Source organism: Heterodontus francisci, chromosome 13 (assembly GCF_036365525.1).
Source record: "Heterodontus francisci isolate sHetFra1 chromosome 13, sHetFra1.hap1, whole genome shotgun sequence".
NCBI classification, from domain to species: Eukaryota; Metazoa; Chordata; class Chondrichthyes; order Heterodontiformes; family Heterodontidae; genus Heterodontus; species Heterodontus francisci.
The window spans coordinates 6,659,754-6,672,219 of record NC_090383.1 but is presented as its reverse complement, the minus strand read 5'-3'; the positions used below and the strand labels follow the sequence as shown (position 1 = coordinate 6,672,219).

Sequence of the window (12,466 nt, the reverse complement as noted above, 5' to 3'; positions counted from 1 at the left end):
GTTCCTGCTGGGAAAGGCACAGACATTTTGTCTCCCTCCTCATATTCTTTGCAGTGTAGGTTACAGTGTAGCAAATGATGTGATCATCTTAAGCTGCCAGCAGTCATCTTTTTTATAATGTCTTTTAAAATTTCTTCAAAAAAATATAAATTCAGATCTCCAGTCAGTGGACCAAAGAAAATTATCATTCAACAAAACACATTGGCGTAACAGTTTATATAGCACCTTTCATGACCACCAGATGCCTCAAAGCGCTTTACAGCTAATCAAGAACTTTTGAAGAGTAGTCATTGTTGTAATGTGGGAAACGCAGCAGCCAATTTGCGCACAGCAAGCTCCCACAATCAGCAATGTGATGATGACTAGATAATCTGTTTTTTATGGTGTTGATTGAGGGATAAATATTGGCCTGGATAACAGAGCATAAATCCCCTGCCCTTCTTTGAAATAGTGCCATGGGATCTTTCCAAATGACAGTACCTACAACAGTGCAACACTCCCTCAGTGCTGCACTGGAGTGTCAGCCTAGATTGTTGTGCTCACAGCCTACAACCTTCTGGCTCAAGAGGCAAGAGTGCCTGCAACTGAACCATAGCTGACAGACAAATCAAGTTTCAACTTGGAGATCTTTCAAAAGAAGAAACCAGTCAGTCTGAAAATCTCGAACGATTGGAAATTTGGTTTGAATTCCAAGAAACAGTTTATATTAGTTATGTTCCCACAGTGAAAAATTCAATATTGTGCACTTAAAGGTTACTTTCAAAAGGCTAGCTTGGTTCTTTGAGTAGAGATATTTTTTTCCCCCTTGAGGAGTTAAGTCAAAGGATTTCTACTGTAAGTATATAAATAGTAGATGAATGTAACTGATTTGTGTGTTGATCTTTTGTTAAATTCACTAAGTGTGTTTTAATTTGAAATAAAGTCTGAAGTTGTGATGCTTTATTCATTTGTCGAAAATGAGGGAAACCTATCAAGGCAAAGGCTAAGTGTAGCAAGTATAAGGAATTGAGATGTTTTGAGGCTAGATGGTCACTCTGGAGACTATAGGGAATTGGAGCTTGCCTGCGAAAGTTATCAAAGATATGAGAGTCAAATAAACCACAAGGAAGGATAATGGAAAGGCCCCAAAACATCACAGGAACCTTATCAAACACCTCTTCAAGCTCCACACACACTATCTAACCACTTTGCTGTACAAAAAAACAAATTAACAGCAAGAGTTGAAGGACAACTAGGCAATTGGAGTTGTGTCAATCCATCTCATTACTTTTTAACACTGATCATTTGAAGGGACTATAACCAATTAACAGTTTGGATCCTTGACTGTTTATAAATTTACACCATAGATTATTACTAGACCTTATAAAAATATGCTTTGCATTAAAGTCTGCTGTCGGTTTGCTAATTCTTTGTACCTCGACAACATGTTTGCCTAATGAAGAATAGATTTAAAAACAGTCAAATCTACACAGCACGATTGTTGTGCTGTCCTTGAAAGAGGCACTTGGGATTAACTTTTAAAAAGTGTTTTGTTTTCTGCTAGTTTTGTAGTGCTTCACATAGATTTTTAAACAATCTATTAATTAGGAGACTCGAGCTGTCGTGCTAGAATGTCAGATTCCTCTTCAAAGTTCCTGAGTGAATGTAGATTTGACATTCAAACCTTGAGGGAGACAACTCACACAAGTAAACCTCCAAGAGTTTTTCCCCTTATCCCAAAGCAGTATGTACAACCCCTATTTTAATGATATTCCAAAACTGAATTTTATCTACATGATTAGAATGTGATTATAATCTAAAGATGTTGTGAGCTGAATAGAGTTGGGGAATAACTACTTATATATTATATTGGGGAATAACTAGTTCATGTTTTTTGGTTTGCTAATGGTTAAACTGAAGTCTAATAAAGTAAAATAGATAAAGTATTCCAAAAATTCATATTCACCAAGCATAATGTCATGCCAAGTGGGAGTGACATTATCACAGTATGTCCTGAATATAGACCTTAATTATCAGCATGCTAGATGGGCTGAGTATTCTTTCTTTTATTGCTTACCACAGCCACACTTAAATTGCTCACAGTAATGTTGCACTTGTGGAAAGTCTCTAATATCCCTGTTTTATTTGTCCCTTCTACTAATATATTTTGGTGCTATTATTGAACCTGCTAGGTGATGTCAGCTTTCTCAGGTGGAGGTAGGAGATCCCATGACACTTTTGGGAAGAAGAGCAGGGCAGTTTTCCCCTGTCCTGGGGCCAATATTTATCCCTCGATCAACATCACTGAAAAAACAGATTATCTGGGTCATGATCACATTGCTGTTTGTTGGAGCTTGCTTGGCTTCCACATTTTCTACAACACTGATTACACTTCAAAAATATTTCACTGGCCGTAAAGTACTTTGAGACATCCTGAGGTCATACAAAACGTGATAGAAATGCAAACCATTCTTTTCAAACTGGGGGCCAAATAAGAACTGAAATGAATTCAGCGTCAAATTTTAGGACATCATTCACTATTTGTCTTTGTCTCAATTTTTTTACAGTTCATAAAACAGGATTAGAAATATGAAATGAATCACAAAAACTGAGTAACTATGATATGTAACTAACTGGTAGGCTGGTTCCTTTACACTTGGAGCAAATATCAACTCGCATCAAAAAATAAACATCCCGAGTTGGCTTTCTTTATACTGTTCAATATTATTGTTATACTCATGAACCTTTTCATTGTGTTTTCTGTTACTGCTGAATAAGTGCTTTGAGATTATCTTATACTGTGATGGGATTTGAACTTTACTAACGGATGTCTTTGAATTTTACATTTGCTGCTCATATGGTAGTCATAATACAGAATGAAGAAAGTGCACAGATTAGTGCCGTCCATGAAGGGTTTGCACATATCTAGTGCATGAGTAACTCTCATGGCTATTTCCATGTCTGTCTTAAATGTTTGTACATGATGGCCAGTTTTAGCTATTAAGGGTCAGTTTACATCAAGATCCCAGTGATGAAATATTCGATAAAGACCATTCCTTTATGATTTTCACAGAATAATAGGCAATCATGGAATTGAACAAAGCAACCTAAGCTCTCAATAGATTTAATTAAAATGGAACTTGACTGACTTACTGTAAATCAGTGGCCCTTATGTTATCTCCTGCTTGGCATGAACAGCATAATTAGTATAAAACTGTGTAGCCTGTGACTCACTGGGAGACCTGGTGAGGGCATGCAGTAAAAGCTTGTTTGTATATGGTGTAACTTTGTTCAGGAGAACAGTGCAACAAAGCAGCCTTGTAATTTACAAGTTTAGCCCTCATATCCATCTTATTATACAAAGGGTGGTAGAAGTGTGGAGCTATTTTCCACTAAGAGCAGTAGATGCTCGCTCAATTGATAAGTTTCAATCCGAGATTCATATATTTCTGCTGGTGAAGGGTTTTCAGGGGATATGGAGCCAGGACGGGTAGCTGGAGTGAAGATGCAGATCTGCCTTGACATTAAATGATGGAACAAGCTGGAGGGGCTGAGTGGCCTCTTCCTGCTCCTTTGTTCCTTTCTTTAGTCATTTTGGTGCATTCCCATAAGGGAAGAAAGTTAAGTTGGGGTGGGGGGGGGAGTGAGGGGAAAATAAGACCAAGCCACATGCATCACAACGAACAAGGTCAATGCCGTTCCTTCATTGTACCTCTAGTGAAGTTTCTTTGAACACTCTCCTGTTGCACACGTACCTCTCCCTTAGCCTAGTGCAGCCACCACCAGTGATATTCATCCTCCAGAAGATGCCAAGGCTGTAAATATCTGACAAAACTGGGGTTTTACTTCTGGTTTCCAATGTCACACTTGATGCTGTATTGATATATTTACCTGAAGTTTTGTGTGTAAGATTTGAAAGTATAAACTCTTAAATGTGGAAGATTAGCTGGTCTGTAATTCCCCCTAACATCTGTTATTAGGGAATTACTAGAGTCTATAATTAAGGATAAGGTGACTGAATGCACTGAACACTCTTAGCTGAGCAGAGACACCCAGCATGGATTTGTAAAGGACAGATCATACCTGACGAACCTCATAGAATTTTTTTTTGAAGAGGTGACTAAAGTAGTGGACGGGAATGTTTTTGGACTTCCAGAAGGCATATGATAAAGTCCTTCATAAGAGACTGTTGGCTAAAGCTAAAGCTCATGGAATTGAGGGCAAATTATTGACCTGGTTAGGAAATTGGCTGAGTGGTAGGAGACAGCTGTTCTAATTGGCAGGATTGACTCGGGGAGAATTTTATGCTCCCCCCACGGCGGGTTTGGAGGCGGGGAGAGCAGAAAATTGGGTGGGATGGTGGCGGAGAGGGTCCTTTATTGAAAGACACAGTGCCTGAACAAAGGACCCAGCATCGGGAAGGGGGGGCCCACTGAGGGCCACCCCCCTGACCCGTTCCCCACTCTGAGACTCCTCCCACCCTGACCTACCTGAGGCCTGGGTCCAGTGATGATCCTCAACCTCCAGGGAAGTCATCTCCAGCAGCAGCCACTGCCTCCCCGGTGGTGCTGCATCAGCTCTCCAAGGGCAGGATTTCCGCGGTGGGAACCTAAATCCTATGGAAGGCCCGCCACTGTTCACTTAAGTGCCTGATTGGCACTAAATTCGGTGGGCCTTCTGGAAAAGAGGCGACGCTGGGATCTCTGCATCAGTTTCCCCCTAAGTCGAAACGCCCGCCCCAGCACAAAATTCTTCCCCAGTGGTGTCCTGCAGGATCTGTGTGGGGCCTCAGCTAATCACTGTATTTATTAACAACTTAGATGATGGGACAGAGAGCCACATATCCAGGTTTACCAATGTTGCAAAGATAGGTGGCATTGTATGCAGTGTAGATGAAAGCATAGAGTCATTTACAGCACACAAAGAGGCCATTCAACCCATCGAGTCCATGCCAGAGCATAACATTACAAAGAAATATTAATAGATTAGGTGAATGGACCCAACTGTGGAAAATGGATTTCAATATAGTCAGATTGAAGTGAGGTCATCCATTTTGGACCTAAAAGTGATATACCAGAGTACTTACTAAATGGTGTAAAGCTGGAAGCTGTGGAGGTCCAAAGAGGGGGTCTAGGTCCTTATTAAAATTTCATTAACAGGTACAGCATTAATCAATAAGGCGCATGGAATGCTGGTCTTTATATCTGGAGAAATAGAATAGAAGGGATTTGAAGTCATGCTACACCACACGTGGAGTACTGTGTTCAGTCCTTAGGAAGAATATATTGGCCTTAGAGAAAGTGCAGCGAAGGTTTACCAGAATGATACCTGGATTCCAAAGGTTAATTTATGAGGAGAGACTATATAACTAGTGTTGTATTCCCTGGAACATAGTAGATTAAGGGGTGATTTTACTGAAGGTTTCAAGATATTAAAAGGAACTGATGGGGCAAATAGAGAGAGACTATTTCTGCTGGTTGGGGAGTCTACGACTAGGGGACATAGTCTAAAAATTAGGGTCAGACCTTTTAGGAGTGAGATTAGGAAACACTTCTACACACAAAGAAAGGTAAATGTTTCGAACTCCCTTCGACAAATGGCAGTTGATGCGAGTTCAATTGTTAATTTTAAATCTGAGGTGGTTAAATTTTTGTTAACCGAAGGTATCAAGGGTTATGAAGCAAAGTCGTGTGCATGGAGTTAGGTCACACATCAGCCATGATCTCATTGAATGACAGAACAGGTTCAAGGGGCTAAGTGGCCCCCTCCTGATATGGCCGTACAACCATTGGTCTGCACAGATATATGATAAATGTGATTTCGGCAGTGAAAACATTTAATGTATAGAAACCAGTTCTAGAACAGCCCCTACAAGAGTTAACATCTATCAAACAGAGAATTCATTAATAGAACAGTTTTTGGTAATACAAATGACAGTCAATACTCAAATCAAATTGTCTATCAAAGAAGTAAATGGAATGTTTAAAGGTTGCCTATCAAAAAGCAGTAATACATTATTGTGAAAAACAATTTCTTTTGAGCTTTGTAGTGCAGTGAGTCGTAAAGCTACTGGGCTGAAATATTGAGGGAAAATAATGGTGTTCTAACGACGCACACAGTGATTAATGTCCAAATTGGCGGGCAAATTCATAGGATTAAGAAATACGCCATGAGTTGCGAATTTCCAGAATTTGCTGGTTGATTTAGGCCTGTCCACCACTCTGCACAAATGGTACCTCACCCTTAGCCTCCCCGTTATTTTTAAGAGCTTGCTGGGTTAGCCGATTAATCTCAGCACAGAAAGTTAAATCCTGCAATTAAGAGCATGAATTGCCTTTTTAATGACATTAAATTAATGACATTGTTAATACAATGTCTCTCTGATCTAGAATAGGAACAATTTAAAATGTTCCATGCCATTACTGCATGTTGTTGGAGATTTTAAAGGAGTAATTTAAAATTTTTTTTACATTTGCTTTGTCTTTTTTCTCTCTTTCTCAATCCAATCTTTCTTTCCCTCTCTTTATTTATCTTTCTGTATCTGATTTCACCCTAATTCACCCACCTCCTCAGTTGTTGCTCTTTTTTTCCACAATCCTTAAAACTCATTGGTTAAGGAGATAGATTGTTGGTCCTGCTGTCCACTGAGGTCCCAGATGCTCTTCTGCCCCCTCTGCGCCATTATCAGCTTTCACTCCCAGCAAGTAACCACACAAATTGTATTCAAGATGAAGAGGGGGGGGTGAGGGCAGGAAAAAATCTTAATGGGACACCCAGCGAGATGCCCTGTTCCAGCAATATCTGGCCCAATACACATTCAGCAAACAAAACCATGTTCAGCTTTCAGAAAAGTAGCTATTTACTGCTCAGGAGCTCTGTGAAATGTTAGTAAGAATGTTCCATTACATTTTTTCTTACGGGCGTTTCATTGGAATAACTTTTCTGAACTGGAGCCTGCTTCATGTGATTGTTTTTTGGTAGATTCCAAAGTTTTACATAGTATTTACAGCACAGAAAATAGTCCATACTGCTATTTATACATCTACTGGATTTCCCTCATCTACTAGTTTAGTTACCCAAAAACTTCCAGTGGGTTTGTAAGGTGTGACCTTTGCTGACTGCTCCCTGTGACATCTGTGTCCATCTATGTATGCTCAGCACAGTTAGTGACCAGATTTGTGCCTCACTTTTTTTTAATATTGGAATTATATTTTCCATCCTTCAGCCCTAAGTTACCTGTCCAGTATTTATGGAGCTCTGAAGAATATCAACTGAAGTATTAGTAGCTACTTCCTTTATCCTTTGGCATTTAATCTTTCACTTTCTGTAGATCCCATCCGTTGCTAACTTTTATATGTGCTATGGTTCTTTACAGTTATATAGAAGAAGGAAATGTTTTGGGTAGCTGTTTTTAACACGAGATCGTTCAATTGAAATTGAAACAGAAAATGCTGGCGAGTACTCAGCAGCATACGTGGAGAGAGAAACAGAGTTAATGGCCAGAATATTATGCCTCACCCACCCCACCCGGGGGTGGGAGGGGTGTAAAATCAAGTGGGAGGTGGGCAGTGCCATTCCACTTTAACAGTGATGGGAGAGCTGGAAAACAGTCCACCCACCCCAGGCCAATTGAGGCCCTTAAGTGGTCAAATGGGCTCCGGCAGCTGAAGAATCCGCCCAGTAATATCTGGCCTCCTCCTGTAATATCTGGCCTCCTTCTGGGCTCGGGTGCCCTCCTGATTGGGCACTCTGTATCCCACGGCGCGTCCCACGGAGGGCCCCCAAGCGGCACAAGCCACCCCCACTGGAACACCTCCCCCACTCACCGGGGGCCCAGCCGATTTTCCCCGGCGAGGGACCAACCCCACTCACCTGCTCCAAGGGCACCGTCCATGATACTGCTCTGGGTTGGGTGCAGTCCTGCTCCCGGTGGCGCTGCTGGGACTGAAGAGCTGCCGGCCTGCTGATTGGCCGGTAACTCTTGGAGGTTGGACTTCCTGTCCCTACTGAGGCCAATTAAGGGCCTGGTCCACGTAAAATCGCTGCATGGCTTCCAGGCCCCGTGGAGGTGGGCCCGCCTCCGACTTTTCAGCCAGTGGTTGGGGCCTCTGCCACAATGTAAAATTCTACCCAATGTTTCAGGTTGGTGATCATTCATCAGCTGGCAGAAGTTAGATATTCAATTCAAATCAGTTTATGCCACTTTTAGAGCATTTTCTAGGAATGAAGAAACCATTCTAAACCCGGAACTGCATAAATACAGAAATATACTATGGCTAAAACCTGTGAACGTAATTGTTGGATCCTCCTCAAGCGGTGCAATCATACTGTGCTTTTTATTCCTGCACTGGGCCATATCCTGTCCTTTGGCAGCAGCTAGGCCAGTAGCCGCCTTCAATGTCTCAGTTTATCAGCTGATTGTTAGGGGTTTTACACCAGGGAACTCGGGTCGCTCACAATTCAAATTTTCACAATGGGCTAGAATGCACTGTGGCTAGTGAACAAACCTGCTCCTTTAATTTCCATGAGCTTTTTGTACAGTAAGTTGCTGGAAGTCGGTGACAGAAATAGCACTGTGCTTTCTACAGGGCCTCCGGGATCTGTGTAGAAAGGGCAAGCAACTGTGCGTCCCCTTAATGAACCAGATTGAAGCATTGTTAATGAACAGCGCAGAGTCTGAACCAGGAAGTATAAGTTAGAATAAATTTTTAAAATTTGTTCATGGAATGTGAGTGTCATTGGCGAGGCCAGCACTTATTGCCCATCCCTAATTGCTCTCGAGAAGGTGGTGATGAGCTGCCTTCTTGAACCGCTGCAGTCCATGTGGTGTCGGTGCACCCACAGTGCTGTCAGGGAGGGAGTTTCAGGTTTTTGAAGCAGCGGCAATATAGTTCCAAGTCAGGATGGTGTGAGACTTGGAGGGGAACTTGTAGGTGATGGTGAATTCAATGTTAAATCAAGTACACAAGACAAAACAGAGAGGCAATCTAAGGTTGGATTAAGAGAAACAGAGCATGTTTTTAAAAAATAAAATTTTGCTTTATTTATCTGCAAAACATTTCAAAGCTTGAAGGAATGAGACTCCATGTTTATAAACTTTAACAGCTGTTTGCACGTAATTATTAAGACTTCTCACGCTATTGAGAAGAATTATTCTGCTTCTTTGGCCTCCTTGTCTCGAGAGACAATGGGTAAGTGCCTGGAGGTGGTTAGTGGTTTGTGAAGCAGCGCCTGGTACTTAGAAGGAAATGGACAACTAACTTTTTGTGGCGAGTTAGTTCATATCTATCACAGCAACTTCATGCGTTCAATGCATTTCAATGGTGAGTCAGACTGTGATGCCATTTTTACGAAGCATCTTGGACAACAATCTCCAGATTTTCCTTGCCTGGAATTGCCTTGCGATTTGTGCAGAGATAACAGCTAGCACCATCGGCTTCATTATAATTTTGGCCGTTTGTCTCGGCCTGGAATCTCTGCTCCTTCTCGCACTGACAGATTCCGCCTAAGGAACTGAATGGACTGTTATGTACGATGGACTTGCAGATTCCTCTCTCTCTTTCTGAATATTTCTTTTGAGTTTATCCATTCTTTGCAAATGTCAGTAAAATTTTAGTCTTGCTGTACAAGTGCTTTGTCTGTCCAATTACAGTCATAAACTTGATCCTTGGAGAGCGTCATCTTGTCTTTGCTGATGATTGAATGGAATGTAGTGAGATAGCTCCTTCTTTGTAGTTGACAGTGATGAAATTAGGCTTGGTGGGCAGGTAACTGTCTTATTATGCTGCTCATGAAATAGCAAGATTATAGATTGAATGTGAAGCTAAAATGAATAAAAGGAAAATCTAATTGATTTCACCTGCAGATTCCAAATTCATCACTGGCTCAAATGTAACCATGTCAGATACTGGAAGGTATTTTTAGCTTCCTTTCCTCAGTATTACTGATGTGAAATTAATCAGTGGTAATATTTTTCTTGTAAATTGTAGGTATATTATGAAAAAATGACAAATACATTTATTTTGCTGAATTTGGTAAAGTTGAACAGTTAAACATTCCTCAGTGTGTAGGTTGCAAAAATGTTTTTTAAAAAAAATATTAAAAGTGCCAGTACCACGGTTTATTGAAAAAAAAAACATTTTGTTATCATTCTGTGGTTATTTGTTGACCAGCTTTAGGTTCAAGAGGAATTGTGCAATGGCTGGAACTGACACACGCTCAATGGCCGAATGGCCAGCTTCTCTGCTGTATGATTCTAATTGAAAATCTTTGTTCCTTTTTGTTTTTAGATGTCATCCACACTGTGGGACCTGTAGCAAGAGGGAACTGTGATGAGCGCCTTAAACGACAGTTGAGAAACTGCTATGAGACCTCCCTAAAGCTGTTGGAGGCTCAAGGGCTAAAATCTATCGTAAGTGTTACGCCACAAGCAGTCTATGTTCCCCTTGCAGTGATCAGTTAAATATTACACATAATGGGGTGCCTCTCTCTTCAGCTTTCTAAATCTAATTGTAATGCAACATCTAAGGTCTTGAAAGAGCCACAGTTTGTTAGAAAGTCAGGTCGGGGAACTGGGAATCCTCCTACACTGTGCAGTATTTGACTGTGAACACTGATTTAACATCTATCGAGTGATGATTATAGCTTTACATTATTAATGTTTCTTCCACTATTTAGAAAGATTCAAATCTTCGCCCTTTGATACTGTTGATTTCAAGTCAAATGAGTTTTGTCTGTCTCCCTGTCTACACACTGTGCACATATTCTAAACATGGATTAAATGTAATCATTCATATCACATTTACAATGTTGTGCAGTTGTACAATGTCTATTTCTGTGAGGGGCTGATATGGTATATTCAGTGCAGCTTTACTTAATCTACCTCCTTGAGATTGCATGAAACTGCCCAAGTACTCTGGGCAATTTCCACGAAGGTCAAACAGTATACCTTGGGCAACTAACTCAGTCTCACTGAGATTGTACAATATCTCCATCAGTTCCATTCAATTTGTCTGTTGGAATTGTGCCATATACCTTGGCCAGAATTTGTAGCATATCTTCAGTATTTTCACTCATCTCTACCAAACATAAGGGCATAACTGGGGCAATTCTACTCTCTTTGGCTACAGAGGCAGGGATAGTTCGGAACATAAAAGCAAGTGGAGTCATAGAATCATTTACAACACAGAAAGAGGCCATTCAGCCCATTGAGTCCATGCCAGCTTTCCACAGAGCTATGCTGTCAATCCCACTCCCCGACTCGATCCCCGTAGCCCTGCAAGTCTATTTTTCTCAGGTGGCCATCCAACTTCCTTTTGAAGTCAGTGATTGTCTCCGCTTCCGCCTCACTTGTGGGCAGCGAGTTCCAGGTCATCACCCGCTGCATAAAAAAGTGCTTCCTCATGTTCCCCTTGCATCTTTTGCCCAAAACTTTCAATGGGAACAGTTTTTCCTTGTCTAACTCATTTAAGCCTGTCATGATCTTGTACACTTCTATTAAATTTCCCCTCAATCTCCTTTGTTCTAAGGAGAACAAACCCAGCTTTTCCAACCTAACCTTGTAACTAAAATCCCCCATCCCAGGAACCATGTTAGTAAATCTCCTCTGCACCCTCACAAGGACCCTCTAGTCCATTTAGTCTTTAAAACCTATTGATCAGGTTAGTTCTTAACCTTCCCACCTCTGGTGAATATAACCCAAGTTTCTGCACTGTTTGGTTATAGGTCTGTCCCTCCCTTCATCCCAGGTAGCACGGTGGTGAATTGTCATGGGCCTCCTTTAAGATTGGTACATCCTTCCTAAAGTGGGGTGCACAAAACTGAACACAATGCCGTATTTGAAAATATGGTCTCGCCATGTGGTATGGTGGCATAACCATGTTTTTATATTCTACACATGTTTTGATTACACATTATAACCAGGATAGACAGATAAATGTGGAGAGAGTGCTTCCATTTCTAAGAGAAACCAAAACGAGGGACCATGAATCCATTCGGGAAATATGGAGAAATTTCTTCACCCAGAGAGTGGTGACTGTGGAACTCGCTACCACAGGAAGTGGGTGAGGCAAATAACTTAGACGCTTTAAAAGGAAACTAGACAAGTACGTAAGAGAAAAGCGAATAGAAAGATATGCTGAAAGGCTAAGATGAGGCAGATGGAATGGTCGAGGGGGGGGGGGAGACTCGTATGGATTATAAACAGCAGCACAGACTAGTTGGCCTCTTTCCATATTATATATTCCAGCTAGTTTCTCAATCCAGTATACAAAACAATGCCATTCAACCTCCAATGGCAAATTAAAGGAAGGTTGTTGGACTCAATTTACCTGCATGGATTTGCAATAGTGAGCCTGGATTATTTTGTGAACCTCAGTATAACCAGGGCATGAATCTCCACTCTTCAAGAGTAGCAATGTCTTTTCCTTTAATTCTTTAGTTGTGCACAAGTTAGTCATTTTTGTCCCCAAAAATATACTTTATTCAT

The 12,466-nt window shown here is 41.1% G+C and overlaps 1 protein-coding gene across 2 annotated transcripts in view; it reads left to right on the top strand.

Moving 5' to 3' along the window:
• macrod2 (mono-ADP ribosylhydrolase 2) overlaps positions 1 to 12,466 on the top strand; it is a 916,639-nt gene that overhangs the window by 589,790 nt on the left and 314,383 nt on the right. For both annotated transcript variants that reach the window (XM_068044311.1, XM_068044310.1), the window contains one exon: positions 10,269 to 10,390. In XM_068044311.1, coding sequence (XP_067900412.1) covers positions 10,269 to 10,390 — 122 coding nt within the window. The remainder of the gene's footprint in view (positions 1 to 10,268; positions 10,391 to 12,466) is intronic.